Below are 19,697 nucleotides of genomic sequence, written 5' to 3' on the forward strand. Positions count from 1 at the left end.
ACAATTCTCAAAGATTTTTCTGTTTCATCTTGCCAAAACTGGATTTAATGCAGTGTTCTGATAGTTTGCATTTGAAATATGAAAAATGATCAGAATTATGTTGCCTGAGCAAATTTCCAACTCGCTAACGTGAATCTTCTTACTTTTCCCACCTCCATTTTGTAGCCAACGTTCATTTGGAATAGATCAGTTTCAAAATTCTCAATCCTCATTTTCCCTAATAATAGGGTACTTTTCGGAATGAGCGGCCACCTCGCTCCATGTCTCATGTCTACTTTGGGATGTGTCTCTTCCACAATTGCTGCTATAATTGGATTTTACAATATTTATATTGTTCTGAGTAATCCGTATTTCAAGAAGAAGTATGAGTATCAAATGTTTTTCTTCAGATTTATTGCAGATTTCGTAATGACTGGATTCTGTGAGTGGTCTAAAAAATCTGAAACATAAAAAGTTTATACTGTACTTACAGCTTCCGTTTACTATTTTCTTTTGATAGTTTCCGTACACGAAGGAGCAGATGAGAATCTAGCTCTTTTGGAATATTGGCTCGGCCTGATTGTTTCAAGTTCTGCAACTGTTCGAGTTGTTACATCTTTCTTGATTGCTCTGGAGAGAACACTTGCTATATATTTTCCCATTCTTTTCAAAAACTACAGATCTAAAATTCCAAAGCTACTACTTCCTCTTTTTGCTCTTTCATTTGGTTTTATCGACAATTTTATTCTTTATGTTATCTGTGGTTATGTATTCACTCCGAATCTTTCCTGCATTATATTCACTTGCCAGATTAATTCATGCTTCTTGAAATACTACTCGATGAACAAAACTGTCAGTAAGAACGTTTTGAAAAAAGTGGGAGTAACTACATATTTCAGATAATGTATGGAAGTACTGGAACAGTTTTGGTTGCACTTTGCACAAGACTGTTTATTGTGAATTGGATTAGATCTGTTCGTCACGAGAAACTCTCTCGAGTGAATAAATTGGCGTTAATTGACGCAGTTATCGTATTATTTTTTGACTTTTCTTCATCATTCATTGCTGCAAGAGGAATATTCACGTATCAGGTAGGCATTCACAGTCAAATTTTCACCGATTTTCCTAATCAAAAATGAGAGATCAAGGGGTTCACATATCAAAACTACATCGTAGTTAATCTCGAACTTGATGACAAAAACACATCATCATACTGAATGTCTTTTAATGCGGAACGGGTTTAGGCTCAAATTTAAATTTTCTTGTTTCACTCGCTTTCCAAAGTGCGATCAAAGTTCTTTTCTTTTCAAAATCTGTTTTCTTGACTGATAATGCTTTCAGGAGATGGGTCCTTACGACGCGGCACCTAAGATGGTTGGACGTGCTATTGAAGCATTTGTCGTATCCATTCAACTGAATCGTGCAAGAATTCCAACTCATCCCCACGACAATACACGCCATACTACAAATACCAACAAAACACCAGTTCTCATGTTTCAAGTAGAATCAAAGCACCAATAAAATGTTTATTAATTGAGTATTTGTTTATCTCGAAATCACCTGTTAGGCTTGATTGTTAGAATTCAAGTAGCAGTATCATATTTCATCTTTCCGCTGCAAATGGATCCTCCGGATGTTCGGAAACGCTGAAAGTACTTCATGGAATAAGAAATACGCCGTAGTCGACTCACTTTGGCCACCAGAAAAGTCTCTCTGGTTTGGACCTTTCGTGAGCTTCCAGAAGATTTACTTCGGCTTTGGAAATACTGAAATCGAAAAGATTGATATTTTCCTTCATTCGTTCTGGGTTAGTTGTCTTTGGGATAACGACGATTCCCATGTCGACAGTAGCCCGAAGAAGAATCTGAAATAATTTTTTAGTTCAATGACATGTTGTTATTGATAATAACGTACCTGCACAGGTGTCTTATTGTATTTTTGCGCTAGAGCCTTCACATTTTTGTCGTTCAACTCGTTCGGTATATTCTTGGTAGACTCGAATAATGGTTTTCCATCTGCACCAATTACAGACATCCTTCCTGGAGAACCTAATGTTGCATATGCTGTAATGATAATACTGTGCTTCTTGCAGATCTCTCGATGAGCTTTTTGAGGAAGGTAGAGATGAAGTTCAAGCTGGAAAAGGCTGTTTTTTATTTCATGCGACACAACATGAATCACCTGAGAGACATGAATTGGAACTTTCTGAATCTTGACGATTCTTTCTATTTGACTCTCGTTGAAGTTAGAAACTCCAATAGATTTTGTCAATCCCAGACTATAAAGCTTTTCCAATCCCTTCCAAATGTCTTCCACTTTCACATCAGTACGATGAGATCCGCATTCCTAAAGAGTTCAGTCTTTCAAAATGGAAATTATTCTAATCCTACTCTTGTAGCTGCTGGAATATGAGCCAGATACAGATCAACGTAATCTAGACGAAGTCGTTTCAAAGAGTTTCTCAAAGCTTCTTCGATGACATCAGGTGCCACTTCATGACAGAATGCTTTGGTTGTTATGAACAAGTCATCTCGTTTCACAACTCCTTCAGCAAAAAGTTCAGCGAGGGCATCTCCAATTTGATCTTCATTCTGATACAAAGTAGCAGTATCAATATGACGATAACCGGCAAGAATCGCATTTCGGATTACAGTTTTCCCTTCGTCGCCAGTCATCTGGAATTGAACTGGGTTATTTTAAAAAGACGCGTGCTTTAACAATTTAATTTTTTCAGTTTCAAATCCTTTACGTGCCAAGTTCAAAACCCAAACCTCAAGTCATCATACCTGCCAAGTACCAAGTCCAACACTTGGCATTCGTACCCCATTAGAAAGAGTGAAGATCGGAACTTTTGATGACATTCCTCCTGTCAAATGAACAAAAAATAAAACTTGTCGTACGTTGTATGTGGCACTTCTTATATACACAAACCGCAATCCTAATTATCGAATTAAAGTGGCAAGACCTTGAATTTGTGGTCAATGTTTCTAAAGAAAATTGTTTGCGTGGCTTGCCTTGAGGGTTTCTACTGTTTCTTTTATTGCTGACTGAAGGAAAAATAGAAGAAAAATAATGTACAAGGAAGGGAATGATCGTAGAAAAGGAAAGAGATTATGTCAATGTAGTAAAACTGGGAAAAATAAATAATAATTATGAGTAATTTGAGATGAATGTACATTCAATAATCATAACTGATAACTGGTCGTGCGTTCTTCTGAGCCTCTTTCCTTGCAGCCAAATTCTTTCCAGTCAATGATTGTTCCTTCTCCATCACGGCTAAACGAGATTTGTTGTACTCATAGAATCCCTCTCTTCCAAGTAGCCATTTTAGACGGAACTCGTTTCGTTGAGCTATTTTATCAGCCTTCTTCTTTCTCTCTTCGAATGTTCGAGCTAGCTTCTCAAGTCGTTGTTTCTTGTACTCCCGGTATCGCTCGATGATGTGATCATTATGGTCGGTGAAGATTTGAATCTGGAACAAGAAAAGTTACTTGATTTGAAGAAAACTTGTAGTTGTTTTTATTTAAACTAATATTAAAAGTATAATATTTCTCAGATGTTGTCTACAACTATTACAATGATAGGTTAAGTTCCAATTCTGTTGAATTGAATTCATGAGTTGCATGCTATAAAAAGTTCATCTGAAAACTTCAGCATTTTTAAAATCAAAGTCAAGAACTTCAGCCTCGCAAAGTTTAAAATATTTGTGTCAGACAGTGATGTTTTATGGCACTAAGTACTGATTTGTAACTCTTGAATTCTTTTTCTAAATAAATTTTCTAAACTGACCGCCCATTCGCCAGTCAAGCCTTTTCTCTTATATTGCACGTTCCTCTCCAAATATTCATCAATTGAGTTCTCCAAAGCGAAAGCTGCTGAGAATGCTTTCCGAAGTGTTGGAATACAATAAATTGGGCGGAGAATCCGAATATACCTCTGAAGTTTGTCGTAGTTCTTATCATTCATTGCTGCATATCCTGGGAAATACTCATTGAACTCTTCGATGGCTGCCACATATTCAATTCTCATCAGATTATGCTCCTTCTTTGGGAAAGTCTCTCTCCAGAGTTCGAACACTTTATCGAACATTTTGAGAAACTCTTTGAAGATGAAAGTGAAAAAGAAGAAGAGAGGGGCCCAGAATAAGTATGGAAATTATTATAAATCTAGAGTGAGAGAAAAAGAGATTCAGAAAAGAAAGAACACCAAAAGCAAGATATCGAATGAGGAATGGTTGAATACGAAAGCAAAGAGAGGCAGACAACGGAAGGAGAAAGCACTACACACAAACAAGGAGGCAAGAAAAGGGAGGACCTCAAGCATCTCGTGAGTTATAATTTGCACACTCAAACTCACTCACACAACCAGATACGTCCTTGTTTTGAGATTGATTTTAGAAAGAGTGGAATGCTGCAAAAGTATAGAAAGTGAGGAAACTGAAGAAAGAAAAACAACAACTCGTCATTCTTTCTGATTGGAAGCAAGAAGCGAGAACGATAAGATAAGAAATGAAATAAGAAGCTTTCTGAAAAATCAGGTGGTCAAGAATAAGGAAAAAAGACACGAGGTTTCTCACGAACATTGTGACCTTATAATAAACCAACAATTGACAAATAGTTGGGAGAAAAGATAAAAAAGAAATAAAATTAATGAGAATGAACAGAAAATCATTAGTGGCAGAAGTAAACATTATTTCAATTGTTATGGAAGAGCAATGGTTTGATGGTGTGAGCCTGCAAAGCAAGAGCTAAGAGCACCACCCAGAAAACAACTGTTGTTCAAAACTCATTATTTTAGTGCTTTCAGGAAATTTAAACTACAGGGATATGCGCCCAACCTAGGAGTTCAGCGGACATCCGCAGAAAGAAGTGATCTGAAAGTTAGACCAAAATGTTTGTAAAATATTTGAGACCAGCCTGGCTGCCGCGCCTTCGGCGCTTCATCCGGCTGGCCTCTTCTTATTTTCCTGTTCGCCCTCTCACAGAAGTGTTCATGTGGCCGAGTGGTTAACGCTCACGCCTGTCGCTGAAAAGGCGAAGGTTCGACTTTTGCCCATGGCGCGCTCTCCCCTTTATTTCTCAAAAATCTTGCGGACATCCTGAAAAACAGACAGACAAATCCACAAACAGAGCCCACACGCGTTTTATATATAAGAATGATTCTTGGAGTTCTCAAACGTTTTTAAACTTTGTTTTGAACACATGATTCTGGACACCATCTTTCAAACACAAAAATATATTATCTCAATTCATATCCAGTCACACGTCTAAGCCCTGGAAACATATATTTTCAAAGATCCGACTCGCTCAGGACACCATACTTTTCTCAGAATTCATTCCTTGCAGAAAACCATTTATATCTTTTCTCCCATGAATTTTCAATGACTCATCTGACTAGTTTGTTTACTTTAAATATGAAACCTGACACTGAAAACTCAAGATTTTCCGACTTTTGAACTGTTCCATCTGAAGCACACAGAATATTTTATTACGATTCCTACTCTCTGCCATTATACAGTTTCAACAATTTTTTCATGGCAGCAGATTTGCAGGTCTAATGAGTTTTGTCGCCTTTAAGGTCACCCTCCCTTTCCAAGAAAGGGAAAATGAGACGAATTCACCCCGATCCCATTATTATTTTTCTCACTTCTCACTTTCTCTCGCCCTTCCATTTCTTCTTTCTTCAAGGAAAAGCTTAAGGCAGCACTCACTGGCATCAGTACTACAAACCGGTCATTGTCAACAAATAACAACAACATTTCTTCTCTGTTGACGTTGTGATGATGCGCAAGTCGGGCGGAAATATTGAATGCCGGACTGGGTAATAATTGGTAGAATATACATATGTACATTTTTAAAGTGTTTATAGCTGTGAAAAAATATACAAAATACTCGAATCCGAAAAAGAATAATACAAAATGAATGTGAATATTAGAAATATATTTGATTGCAAGATGTGGTACATATCTATTTACAAAAAAAAACTAGACAAGAAGAAAAAAGCGAACATTTCTTTGTCTGTCTCCGTGAGTAAGTATTGTGAAAAATGAGTTGGAGACCGGATGGTTTTGGTTGTGGAAGAACGAAAGAAGAAAAAAGATTGAAGTATGAAACGAAGCAGTCAAAGCAAGAAAACACGTTGGAAAGTGCACGAGTACCCGGTTGGGAGAGAAGAGCAAAGGAGACTTGTTTGTGCCTAGATCATCTCATATTCAAGAGCATCGACGTCCTTGTCCTCAATCTTCTCCAACTCTTCAATGTCACTTCCGTCATCTGAATCATCTTCGTCACACTTGTCGAATTCTTCATGACTATCCTCGTCGCTGAGCTCAACGACGATTTTTGGTTTCTGTGTTTCCTGGAAAAAATGAATTGATTTCTATCCAGACTTAACTAGTACTATCAAACCTTTTGTTTCTTTTGATCTTCCAATATCAATTGCTCCATAACATCTTCTAAAAGTACTGCTGCAATATCAATTTCTTCTGTTTTTTTCTCCACTGGCTCTGCCAATTTCAAATTGAAGTTCTCAGCCTTTTCTATTTTTTCCTTCTTCACAGTCACTGATTTTGCCACTTTAAACTTGGCATCATGTTTCTTTGTCACTGACATCATTGACTTCTCAGTACTGCTCTTGGCATGAAGTTTCTTTTGAATAAGATTGGCCTTTGCAGCTGAAATAGCAAGTGAATCGTCTTCTTTCACTGGAAAAGCCATTTTCAAATTTTGAGTTTGAGCCGGGGCAGCCACTACAGTCTCTGGTTTAGTGAGTTCACAATGAATAATTACATCTTGCTTCTGGCACATATCTCCTAGTTCCTTTGATCTCTTCAAAACCAAAGTGGAATTAATTTCTTTCTTGTTCATTGATACTTCAATCTCTGGCTTATTTGAACAAGTTTCAATTGGAATTGTATCATCCGCCAAGTTAAGAGTCGGCATTTCCATTGATGTACGATTTCCGTAGATGCAAGAGTCATCGTTTCCTGATTCCGGCAATTGAGTGTGTCGTCTCACCTGAAGATAAAAAATAGGTTAAAAGCAGTGAACGCCACATGTTCCACATGTTTGAAAACTTACGTTCAATGCCTTGAAACGTTGATTTCTTCGTTTCAACTCTTTTGCAGCTGAACGAGTCTTGTAACGGCGATACTTGCTCATGAAAGTAGTATTGTGGCCGGAGAGAATTTGAATCTGAAAATTAGAACTACTGATACGGATATCTTGAAAAACGAAGAGGAGAGAAGCTATTATTCAATTTGACTTAACAAATCTCATATAAAAACAATTCTTGGGTCCCCTGGCACCATCCACTCACCGCCATATCTCCAGTGACATCCGGCTGTTTGCGTGCAGCAATCATCCGATCGAAATGCCTCTCGAGTTTGAGAACATGGAAAAATGTATTCTTATCGGGTATCATTGAGAACCGATTGATGTCCGCCGTGATGCTCATCATGCACAAATCATTATGCTTGCTCGGAGTGTACACTTTGATGTAATTATAGAACTCATCAACTCTCTCCGGAGATCCTACATAAGCCTTTGTATAGGCATTATGGACGGTTTCACGGAACGCATTTATGGGCTTTTTGACGGTCTTCTTGAGCGAACGGAGGTTGTCAACAACGTCCGATAACCCCATGTCTGAAAATTTCAGAGATGTTTGAGAATACTGAAAAAGGTAAAACAAGAGTTTAATCTTTCAAGATGTATAGAAAAACACGGAGAAGATACAAAATAATTAGAAAGAAACTAATACTTGCAGCACTGTGACTTGAGAAAAATAACAAATGTAAATATAGATTTCGAGCAACTCGTGCTAGGAAAACACCTGATGTCAGAAAGTTCAGAAAAGAAGGTGTTGGGTTACTGCATTCTTTCTGAAAAAAGTTCAAGCAAAGTTTATCATCGGTTCAGAGTAAAAGTAGAGATTCTAATTCCAACTGTTTCGTTTCCAATTTCAACTGTTTCTTTTCGAAACTCATTAAACTCAAGAAACATGACAAGTGAGTGTCGAATACAGTACACCTTGTAAACTGGATCATTTGAAAAAAGTGGATCAGTCAATGCTTACAAACACCGAATCCGGTCATAACATTGACAGTTCAAGTTTCTTTTCCTCTGGAATCAGGTGACCAGCCGAAATGGATGAATTCATCTGTCAGAAACAGATCAATGTTTCGCGGAGGGAGGCAAAAAAAGAGACACGAACGACGAAAAGCATATGACTTTGGTTGACTTGACTATACAACAAAATGTAGGGGCACGACGACGAGAAGACGAGGGAAAAAGTGTTGTGGTGTTTGGGGGAAAGGGAATGGAACAAGAGGGAGAATCTAGATGTATCCAGAGAGAGGCGTGGCATCGTCAGAGAAGAGGACCCCACATCTTCGTGTAGGTGCAGGAAGGGAAAGGGAGCCACGAGTTGTTGAATCGACCGATGAAAGGGGCGAGAAAAGGGATCTGGGACGATTGTCAGCTGGGAAAAGGGGAGAAGTCGAGAGAGGGAATGGAAAAAAGAGAAGCCTTCGGAAAGCAGGAAAAGAGATGGAAAAGGGAATCGAAGAGTACACAGATAGAGGAGCCGCAGACAGAGAAGGGTCACTCGTTCGGTCAGCTGACCATAGAAAACGAGGATCTAGGCGGTGAGACGGTTGGTGTTCCGGGCGGGTAAACAAGGAGGCATGGGCACTGAAGCCATCTTCACCAATTCAACCATCTCAGAATATATTTATTAGTCAGATGCGCGGCGGCAAGTGTACAATCTGTGTGTGAGCATGCATGCAAAAAACACACATGCAAGGAAGAAAAACAAAAACAAGTTGGGTTCTTTTACTTTGTGTTCACGGAATCCTTTTTGATCTCGCATTTGTCGCAAAAATTTGGTCTGTGGGAAAATAATCTGGTCAAAAATGGGTTAACAAGGTTGTGTGCGTATTTTCAGAAGTTTACAATATGTTTCAAAACTGAGTTTTGAGAAAATATAATAATTATGGTGTGCCAATAAACTATGGTAGCAGAACCTAAAATGATGTTCATTTCTGAAAATCAGAAACCGTAACTTATCGAGAAAATTTACGGTATAAGTGTATGAAAATGATCAAAAAACATGTTACAGTAATCCAACAATAAATTACAGATTGAAAACGAGATCTGGTTACCGTATACCGTTCTATTGCAAAAAAACCATTTTGAAACAGTAATGTCAAAAAGTGCAAGACTGATAGTGTGCAACCCAACCTTATGCATACAAAAACAAAAGTAAAAGTTCTAATAGGAGTGCCGAGAGAGAACTGATTCACCCATCAACCACTATCTCATGTTTGTTTTCCCTCAAAAGTTATCATTTGCGTCCGTTCTGATTTTGACGTGTTTTGTTTATCTCTGTCCTCTCACTTTTGTTCAGTCAAAAAGGTACGGAATCACGAGTTATCGGTCTAGCCTCTCTTTTGTTGGTATTTACATTAAATTTCGCAAGAGGAAGTCTGGAATTCCAGCATGAGAACATAGAACATGACTTTTATAATAAAAAAACAAATTGTTGATGTTTGTCCCCGGTACTCAGCTGACAATAACACGGGGGTTGACACAGAATTTGCTGTATATTTGCATAAGTTTAAACCATTGTTTTGGAGCAACAATGTTTGACTTTGGTCATCCATCCCTCTACTTTAGTAGTTACAAAAAGAAAGAAAAGGACAACCGAGTAGTGATGACGAGAGATGGAAGAGATGAGAAATGTACTAAAAGTACAATGTGTTCTGTGGTTTTAATTCTGACTTTCAGTCGTTTCCAATGAATGATTGAATGATGAGACAAGTGCAGGACATTTATTAAACATGATCCCCTATTTAGTGTTATCTTAAAATTGGTTTTTTGAATTCTAATTTAGCCGGAATTCCGTATAATAAAACCCCTTATGACTGACGTAGCTCTCACCGGTCACATGGCATTCTCAATATCGCTTTTAGGCCTATTCGAAAAGGCACTTGATTTATGGGAAGGGAAGGTTTTCTTTTTTCATTTTGAAAAGAGTTATATTGCACATTCTGTCACTTTGACGTTTGGCGACGAACTTCGTGGGCACTTAAGAGATTTTCTTTCTAGATAAAATAAGAGTAAGGAAATTATGACGTGGCAAGCGGAAGACAACGATGGTGTCTGTTGGAATTTCATACGAATCCTGCTTGGTCTGATTTTTACCGGATGCCAAATTGTAAAGGAATTTCTAGAAATCTGGTAAATTGTTCCCTGAAATTTCGAAACTGGGCAACTCTAGAAGATTTGTCTACTTTAATTTAGACTACTCTGAAATGCGAACATTGGGCGACTCAAATCGACAAAATTTATCAGCCTTTCGTTCCCTTTTTCTAGTTTCAAGTTCGTTCAGACCATTCCCATCAGCAAGATGATCATGACATGAGGATCATGACAGCCACTTCCGTTTTACATTTTTAGAAAGGTATAGTCACGCGTCGATATCACATTGTTCCTCTCCTGCAAATGGAAACTCGAAAACAAACAGATTATGTCTGACAGATTCCCAAATTTATTCACAAGTGTTCAGGTGTATTTCAGTAAAGAAATGGAACAGCTGAAATTGAGGGTAAGAAATTGTTTGCAGAGTAATGAAAATAAGAAGCGATACAAAGTGAATTAAACGAAAAGTAGTATAATGACGGTATAAAAAAGAGAAAAAGGACAGAGATTGTCAAGTACAAGCGAACTTACAGATGGACCGCAGATGGATGGATGGATGGATGGAAAATGACCTGATTGTTATTTTATGAACTGCGCACGCGTACTCAAAAGAGGGTTGATGACCAGAAATTGGAGGGGGTAGAAAAGGACAGATGGTAGTAAAAAGAAGGTGGTTGTAAAATGAGTGGTGGTGTAGGTGAAAAAAGTTTTTACAGATTGTACAGAGATAGGGAGTAAGAAAGTGTTCAATAGTCCCTAGGGTTACAGTAAGAAAGCTGTATACATTTTGCGTAAATTGTTATGGTTATGAAGAATTGCGGGTTCAAAAAAAGCAACGAATGGAAAAGTAGGGTGACATAAAAGGAAGAAGAAGAAGAAACACACCGAAACGAAAATCGTGTCTGAAGATTTATTAGAGCATCTCATACTCCATTGCATCAACGTCCTTCTCATCAATCTTCTCAATTTCCTCCTCGTCATCAGATGGCTCCTCAATTTTCTTCTCGGGTACCTCAGCAGAAATTTCTTCTTCAGTTTTACCCAAAAGAATTCTCATGATTGCTCTCTTCTGTTCATCGGTGATGTTGCAAGATTGGAAATCTGGAAGTTTCTGAGCATCAAATTCAGGTGTCTTCTCCAACAGCGAACTCTGATCTTTTTTCTCCTCTTCCTGAAGATTCTCATCATCTTCATCGTTCTCCACTTCATCAGCTTCATCATCATCATCTTCTTCTTCTTCCTCCTTCATCTCAACATCTGCCTCCTCATCATTATCTCCAGAGTTGTTTGCAGTCGAAATGAGCTTCTCTACAACTTCATTGAGCTTATTAGCCACGTCATCTTCCTCCCTTTTCTTTTCAGCTTCTTCCATTTGAGCTTTCAGAATCTCGCAGTACTTTTTCACCTCGGAGAGTTCTTTGACTACAATATCCTGGGTTTCCGGAACCAGTGGAATCATGTTTGGAGTAGTGTCCAGTACTTTTTGTGTTTTTGAAGGGATTGGACCTTCTCCAGGAACAAGTGACTCGAGTGGATTGATGAGAGAATTTACATTGGATCCCCTGGATTTGGCTCGAACTTCTTGGAGAGCAGCTATTTGCTTGGCCTGGAAAACAAAACCATGAATTGGATTCAGGCAATAAAAGAAATGGAAACTCACTTTTTTTCTTGCTGTTTTCATCTCCCGATCCGCACTTTTTGTCTCCGAATGACGTTTGAATTTACGGTAGGGACGGAGCAAATGATCATTATAGCCACAAAGAATTTCAATCTGAAATACAGTATGATTCTTCCGGTGTTTGATACTTCCGCATTTATTTCCTTCAATTTTTCTTTCTCAGTTTCTTCACAAAAAACCCCGGTTTGGAGGTTACGAAATGCATTTCATAACCGATTATTTTCCTCAATAAAATATTTCCCCGAGAACTTTTATTTCTCCATTCACAAGAGGCCAAAGAGCATGTTGCAAAACTAAGCAATGAAATAAAGTCAATTTATGACATCTCGTTGCATATTCACTCAAGATAAATCTAAAATCCAATTAAAAGTAATGTTCCTCACCCCACGAGATCCATAAATGCCTTGAAAGCCCTCAGCCAAGATGAGTCCGTCCATATGCTTTTCAAATTTCAACATTTGTTTGAACATGCTTCGAGTTGGAAAAAATGAGGCACGTGCCAGTTGAACAGTCATGTTCATAAAGAGCAAATCGTTCGCCGGACATTGTTTGTACACTTTGATATACTTGTAGAATTCCTGGACCTGATGTGGTGATCCAACAGCCAAAGCGTCATACAAAATGTGCCAACGTTTTGAAGCATTCTGAAGGCTCGGACGGATGTCGATTCTTTTAGTGATGTCACGTAGGCGATCAACGAAGTTAGCCGTGTTCACCACTGGCATTTTTCAGAACTTTATGTCCAAAGTTTTCAAAAGGAAACACGGATAAATAAAGTAGGTTAAATCAAAGAATACAGGTGACGAGAAACAACGACCTTCCTAATTATGGGTAAGAAGGGTAGGCCGAAATGTAAGAAGAAATGTGAAGACACGAGACTGAAGAGAGACCGCAACACAAGTGACGGCGACGTGTGTGAGTGGAGCGAAGAGAGGGGCGTTCGACACGACAAACAACTGGAGAAGAGAAAAAAGGGAATAGAAGGGAGAGCCGACCGGGGGCGAGCGGCTTTGCGAGGCGGTCGATGCCGTCGTTTTCTCTCTGAATACTTATTGGTCAGATGTCCCGAGGACAGAGACGAGACTGACAGAGGCGGAGAAAAAAGTAGAAGACGTCGTCGTGTGCTGGCACAATGAAGGAGGACTTGACGGACTACTATTCGGTGTGAGGGACAGAAGAATCACGGGACACGACGATGACTGGTTGGCAGCAAAAAACACAGAAAAACGATGGTGTCTTTTTTTTTTGGTTGGGAGGAAAAAGGGAAACGTGTGTGGTTTGCCGAGAATTTAAAGAATTTTCTGAAGCGAACTTTTTGGAAAGGGAACATAGAAAAGGAAAAGGAAGAGGAAAACAAACGTCAGGAAAAACTGGCATCACATTGACAGGTTACGGTAGTATAGCGTTACGGATTTTCTAGGAGGAAGAGTCAAAGTGTTAATAAAAAACAAAGCTGGGAGTACGTTCATTACTTTTGGATCCTCAGCTGGCCACGGTAGTCAGAGAAGTTGACAGAGTTGTGCTTTGGTAAACTCTTTCCCTAGTTCTGACAAAGACAATTCTCCATTCCGGTTTGATAAACTACCTGATGTTTCCTAAAAAGTTTATTTTTTTCTGATAATGATTCAGAGTTTTGAATCTCATCAAAATGATGATCTATGTGTAATTTCCTTGTATACATTCTTACGACAGTAATAAGAAGCCGGAGTTTTTGCCGGACACTCACCTGTGACTTGTATCAAAAGCCCGCCCCCTAACAGCATGAAATCATTATATATTGTTGCCAATTTCTACCCAAACAATTCAATTTTTCTAGTCGTTATCAGAAGTCTGTTAATCAGTTTTTTTGTCATTTGTCTCGTAACAAACATGAAGATCATTTATGTTATTCTACTCTTCATTGGGTTTATTGGATCAGCAGAATCGTATAAAGTACTGGTGTTCAATCCAGCTTATGGAGCGAGTCATTCCAATTTCCTTGGAAAATTATCAGATATTCTTATCGACGGCGGACATGAAGTGGTGAGTAACTTGTTCCAGAGAACATCATTTCAAGAGCGGTTCCAAATTTCAGACAATGTTGATTCCCGTGTATTTGGCAAACAAAAAAAATCAAATTGGATCTAAAAAAGTGAAGAACATTGTAGAAATTGGTCAAGATTCGAGGACCAAAGCAATTTTCGAAGCAGGAAATATAGAGCATGTGGTGAAGTCTAAAATTTGGACGATGGATCCGGAGATGATGTCTCATTTCAGTGTAAGTTTCTGACGGTAAATCCCCTGAAACCTGGTATACTTTCAGCTGATCAGAAGTATGAATTCTGCAATAAGTCATGAATGTGAATGTAAGTTTTATTTTTCTTGATTAATTTTCAAGTAAATTCGAGTTTCAGTTATTTTCCAACAAACTGAAATCCTCCAAAAACTTCGAAATGAAAGTTTTGATCTTGCTATAACAGAATCTTTGTTTGCTTGTCCATTTGGTATGTTTATTACCCATTCGATTGTTTCTATGACGGTTTTCTTTGCAGCTGTTTTCGATCATATTGGAATCAAAACGGTCATAAATGCAGAATCAAATCTTTTCAAGGATGCAGTAAAATATGCTCATGGAGAGCCAGCTGCCATCAGTTATTTCCCGGGACTTTTTTCTCCGATTAATGACAAAATGTCTTTCTTTGCCCGGATCCAAAACTTGATTCGAATGATATTCACACATTATTTAACTGTTTCAAGATATCAGGGAGAATTAGAAGCAATTAAACCTTACTACAACAAAACGAAAAGTTGGACAGAGCTTATTAGCGGTGTTGCTTTTTATTTCATTAACTCGAACCAATATTTGGATTATGCTAGTCCGAATCTTCCAAAAACAGTGTTTATCGGAGGAATGCAAGTGGTTACGAACAAAAAGAGCACAAAATTGAACAAGCACTGGGACAGTTTATTGAGTGTTCGAAAACAAAATGTGTTGATTTCATTTGGTTCAAATGCTCATTCATGTGATATGCCTGATGAATACAAGTGAGAGTTTTAATAAAATTCATTTTTTCATTGATGGAAGTTTCAGACAGTCATTCCTCGAAGTATTCGCTTCGATGCCAGAAACAACATTCATTTGGAAATACGAAGATGAAAATGCCACATTGGCTGATCATCTTTCAAATGTCGAGCTGACTAAATGGATGCCACAAAATGATCTTTTAGGTGAGCACTATGATCATAGTTTAAGGAAGGAAATGATGTGCAGTTGAGAGAAACTCAATAACAAACACTCAAATACATATTACATAACCGTACAAAACACATTTTCCGAAGTGATAAAGAATTATATTTTTGACAAGTTTCAGCTGACAGCCGTCTAACTTTGTTCGTCACTCACGGAGGACTGGGTAGCACAATGGAATTAGCTTATCAGGGAAAACCAGCATTGATAGTAAGCACGAACCTGTCACTATTTGTGATTCATTTCTCTGTTTTTAGATTCCATTGCTTGCTGACCAGCCAAGAAACGCTCATATGTTAACGAGACACGGTGGATCACTTCAATTTGACAAAACAAAACTAAGCAACTCAGAGGATCTTCGGAGGGCGATTAAGGAAGTTTTGAATGACAAAAAGTACACTGAGAGTGCGAGAAAACTTGCCAATATATTAAATTCGCAACCATTTTCTCCGAAGGATGTTGTTCTGAATCATTGCAACTTTGCAGTGGAACACGGAACACTCGAAACATTGAGTTCGGAGGGAAAGAATTTGAACTTTTTCCAATTTTATTCTTTCGATATTTTCCTTGGTTTCATTGCTTTAGTTGTAATTCTATTTTCTGTAACTCTGATATCTCTTGTGATTTTAATGAGATTACTCATTAGAGTTGTCGAGAGAATAGTACTGTATCAAAAAAAGAAAATTGAATGAACCATTCTACGATTTTGCGTTTCTTTTTAAAAGACAACAATGTGCATTTATTACAACGTTTTAAGAAGAAAACACACTATTCTACCTTTTTTGGGACAATAATGTTCTCTTGAGTAACCTGAAAACAAACTTAATAATCAAATTAAGGATAAACAGAACAATAAGAAAAACTACAAGAACTGCGTATGGAATATCTAATAAATAGTATTGGAATGTATTCCGATGATGCCCTTCTGAATTCAGCGTCTCCAATGGTCCGTATTCAACTGCAAAGCCACAGTTAGATTTTCAAACTCTACAGCTCCCCCGTCTCACTAGCATATGTATATGCATTTCTCGGCTAATCGCCCAACAGCTTAACCTGAAAGTGTCAGTCATTTTTTTCAATTCTACAGATCTTTCGAGACCTCCACATGAGTTATAAACAAGGCAAGACGTTCGTCAGCAGAATATTAATTTTTGTAAAGGTTTATTTACAATTTGTTTAATGTGCAGCAGACTTACTGAAATTGGAGATTATCTTCGAATAAATGAATGTATGTCAGTTTCTTTCTTTCCTATTCACTTACCGAGAGCATGAAATATAAATTTGAATCATGTTTCCAAGTGGTTTTCAAAATTAATTCTTCAGTAGCAGCTTCTCTTTGTAATAGATTCTTGGATCTTGATCTAATTTAGTTATATATTTTTTACTTTTTCGGACCCGACAAGAACTTTCTTTTCGTCCATGAAAACATGAATAAGCTTAGTAATATCATGTCCAGCGTCTATATATATATATATATATATATATATATATATATATTTATTTATTTATTTATTTATTTATTTACTTAACTATTTAAATATACAGTAAATGTCACTGGAGGTCAGGTAAAGTCCCTCACGAGACTAAAACTGAGAAAAAGAAACCGGGAAAATAAGGAGAATTATAAAATAGGTGAGAAGGAGAATAAAAGAAAGAAAAAAAAATCAGAATCGTGCAATATTATTCACAAGAAGAGACTTGAATTCCGATGGGCAAAGGAAATAAGGACATTAATAGTTAAGGCATTCCAAATATCATAGGTATTACAGTTGAGAAAAAATTAGAGCAATTAGGATTTACACAGATAACAGACATTGGGCGACGGGAGGAGGAGCTTAACCTGACATGGGTCTCAAGACTAGGAAAATATGAGGCACCGATTATGAAATTGTATAAGAGAAGTAGTTGCGCTTTGAGCCTACGGTGGCGCAAAGAAAAGAGGTCAAGTTGGGAGAGGCGATCAGAGTAGGATCGATAAGGTGTGTTACAGCGTTGAAGAACTTTTCGCGAAAAGAATCTGAGAGGAGTTTCGAGCTTGAGCGCTAGTTTGGATGATGGGGGAGGCGAATAAACGTCTATTAAAATATCTAAAATGTTTCCAAGAAAATTGGAATCACTTCCACCAAGTGCTGGATTAAATACAAAAACTTTATAGCTTTCGAAAGTATCAGTAAAACAAGGCAAATAAAGATGAGAACTCTCTTTTTGTAGTTAGTGTGCAGCAGGACTCTGAGTGAGAAAGGTTTGTATTTACGTGCTGTACATATGGTTTGTGCGATAATATTTTATTTATGAAGCACATAAGCAACTTATTAAATTCAACAATCTGAGTTTTGACAGTTTTTCATCTTTGTTGTTAATTACAGTAACTTTCCACGATCATGGTGGTATGACTCTCTGAAACTGAAATTGACGCCTATCAATGTTCTTTGTTAAGGAAACAGCATTAGCTTCTTTGAAATTAAAACAAGTCATAATTTGTCTGCTTGATTTTGTGGAGTTTTTGTGACAAGTTTTCACAAAACATAATTCGAATCAAAAAAACTGCTTCTTATCGTACAAACCATAGTTCTACTGCTCTACATAAAAACCTCGACTGATAATGACTTTTTTGTCTGCTCTCATCACTCTAAAATGAAGTTTTCAATTTTCATTTTATTGATTCTCGCTGAGTTATGCACAACTTACAAAGTACTTGTATTCAATCCAGCTTTTGGAGCAAGTCATTCAAATTTCTTGGGAAAAATTTCCGATATTTTGATAGATGCTGGACATGAAGTTACTATGCTCATTCCGGTTTTTGTTGATGGGAAGAAGGATTTAATTGGATCAAAGAAAGTGAAGAACATCATTAGACTTGGGCAAGATCCAAGAATCTATCAAATGCAAAAAGAAGGAGCAACAGAAGAATTGATGAGAAAGAAGATTTGGACAATGGGAGCTGAAATCACATCAATGCTTGGGGTGAGTTATCTGCATTTGAAAGAACCAATTATTCATCATTTTTTTAGTTTGTTGGAAACTTCAGCAAAACTTCCGCTTATCAAACTGATTGTAAGTCAAACAAACTTTTTTCATTGATTATACACTAAACTTGAGCGTAAAAACCTGATAAATTGTCATCAAATCACTTGCCCCATTTGCAGATATGTTCGCTCAAACGGAACTGATTGAACAACTCCGAGAGGAAAAGTTTGACCTCGGAATTACCGAGTCTCTGTTTCTTGGAGCTTTTTGTAAGAATTTTTCGATTCAAAATTTGAATGTTTATAAATGAAATTTGCAGCTTTCTTTGATGAAATCGGAATTAAAACAATCATAAATGCTGACTCAACGCTTTATATGAATGGAGTCAAAGATGCTCTCGGAGAGCCAGCTGCCGTCTCATACTACCCTGGACTATTTTCTCCAATTGACGATAAAATGGATTTCTTCGGAAGAGTGAAAAATGTTCTGGGTTATCAATTTGGAATGTGGTTCAGTACTGTGAAGTATGATGCAGAGATTGGAGCTCTACCAAAAAGTTATAAAGGGTCGAGAGATTGGAGAAAAATATTAAGTAGTGTTGCATTCAATTTTGTGAATTCAAACCAGTACATTGATTATGCTAGTCCATCTCTTCCAAAAACAGTATTTGTCGGTGGGATGCAGGTGAACACAAAGAAAAGTGGAAAAGCAACTTTGTCTAAAGAATGGGATGAAGTTCTATCAAAGAGAAAGACTAATGTTTTGGTTTCTTTCGGATCAAATGCATTCTCTTGTGACATGCCAGATGAGTTCAAAAATGCGTTCCTAGAAGTTTTCGCTTCAATGCCGGAAACTACTTTCATCTGGAAATATGAAGAAGCAAATGCAACATTGGCAAATCATCTTCCGAATGTAAAGCTGACAACTTGGATGCCACAAAACGACATTCTTGGTGAGTAAAACTGCAGTCCATTCAGCAAACAACTGATGCAATTTTAAGCTGATGATCGTCTAACGCTCTTCATCACTCATGGAGGTCTTGGAAGTTCTGTGGAGTTGGCCTATCAAGGAAAACCAGCTGTTGTCGTAAGTTACGACATATTTTTTTATAAAAGTGACTTTTTCACAGATTCCTCTGATGGCTGATCAACCAAGAAACGCCCACATGCTCACTAGACACGGAGGAGCTCTCCAGCTCGATAAAACACTTTTGGACAAACCATCAGAGATCAAGAAGGCTATCGAAACAGTCTTGAATGATTCGAACTACAAGAAGAATGCCCAGAGACTCGCAAAGATTCTGGAAGATCAACCAAATAAACCGAAAGATGTTGTCTTGAAACACTGTGACTTTGCAGTTGAATACGGACCATTGGAGACGCTGAATTCAGAAGGACGTCATCTGAATACATTCCAATACTATTCATTAGATATTGCTTTCGCAGCTTTTGTAGTTTTTCTTATTGTTCTGTTTATCCTTCATTTGATTATTAAGTTTGTATTCAGGTTACTCAAGAGAACATTACTGAGTCCTAAGAAGAAGGTAGATTAGGAGTTTTTCTTGTTTAGAAATTTGATATGGCATCTCAATAGTGAATGTGATAATTAATAAACTGTGTTCATACTCATTCTTCAAACTCATTAT

At 37.6% G+C, this 19,697-nt stretch overlaps 5 protein-coding genes across 5 annotated transcripts; 2 read left to right on the forward strand and 3 right to left on the reverse strand.

Moving 5' to 3' along the window:
* Positions 1–240: 240 nt before the first annotated feature.
* On the forward strand, positions 241–1,500 carry GCK72_018414 (uncharacterized protein; the record flags this gene model as incomplete). Its single annotated transcript, XM_003114319.2, has 4 exons — positions 241–421; positions 473–831; positions 879–1,070; positions 1,321–1,500. The coding sequence occupies 4 exons, from the start codon at positions 241–243 to the stop codon at positions 1,498–1,500; spliced, it is 912 nt and encodes a 303-aa protein (XP_003114367.2).
* An 82-nt stretch (positions 1,501–1,582) lies between these two features.
* GCK72_018415 (uncharacterized protein) lies at positions 1,583–2,840 on the reverse strand (the record flags this gene model as incomplete). The annotated part of the gene is made up of 6 exons (XM_053732543.1): positions 1,583–1,625; positions 1,671–1,843; positions 1,894–2,115; positions 2,161–2,325; positions 2,370–2,654; positions 2,766–2,840. The coding sequence occupies 6 exons, from the start codon at positions 2,838–2,840 to the stop codon at positions 1,583–1,585; spliced, it is 963 nt and encodes a 320-aa protein (XP_053581456.1).
* Positions 2,841–3,157: 317 nt separating this feature from the next.
* Positions 3,158–4,068, reverse strand: GCK72_018416 (uncharacterized protein; the record flags this gene model as incomplete). The annotated part of the gene is made up of 2 exons (XM_003114347.2): positions 3,158–3,451; positions 3,769–4,068. 2 exons carry the CDS (start codon positions 4,066–4,068, stop codon positions 3,158–3,160), a joined length of 594 nt encoding a protein of 197 aa, XP_003114395.2.
* A 2,106-nt stretch (positions 4,069–6,174) lies between these two features.
* Positions 6,175–7,623, reverse strand: GCK72_018417 (uncharacterized protein; the record flags this gene model as incomplete). Its single annotated transcript, XM_003114435.2, has 4 exons — positions 6,175–6,336; positions 6,387–6,995; positions 7,059–7,172; positions 7,297–7,623. The coding sequence occupies 4 exons, from the start codon at positions 7,621–7,623 to the stop codon at positions 6,175–6,177; spliced, it is 1,212 nt and encodes a 403-aa protein (XP_003114483.2).
* Positions 7,624–13,728: 6,105 nt separating this feature from the next.
* Positions 13,729–19,588, forward strand: GCK72_018418 (uncharacterized protein; the record flags this gene model as incomplete). Its single annotated transcript, XM_053732544.1, has 15 exons — positions 13,729–13,881; positions 13,934–14,116; positions 14,162–14,204; positions 14,253–14,342; positions 14,391–14,883; positions 14,930–15,066; positions 15,210–15,295; positions 15,343–15,490; positions 17,796–18,049; positions 18,097–18,139; positions 18,232–18,321; positions 18,372–19,004; positions 19,053–19,138; positions 19,182–19,502; positions 19,559–19,588. 15 exons carry the CDS (start codon positions 13,729–13,731, stop codon positions 19,586–19,588), a joined length of 2,790 nt encoding a protein of 929 aa, XP_053581457.1.
* Between the last annotated feature and the right edge of the window lie 109 nt (positions 19,589–19,697).

This window comes from Caenorhabditis remanei, chromosome V, assembly GCF_010183535.1.
Source record: "Caenorhabditis remanei strain PX506 chromosome V, whole genome shotgun sequence".
In the NCBI taxonomy this organism is placed as follows: domain Eukaryota; kingdom Metazoa; phylum Nematoda; class Chromadorea; order Rhabditida; family Rhabditidae; genus Caenorhabditis; species Caenorhabditis remanei.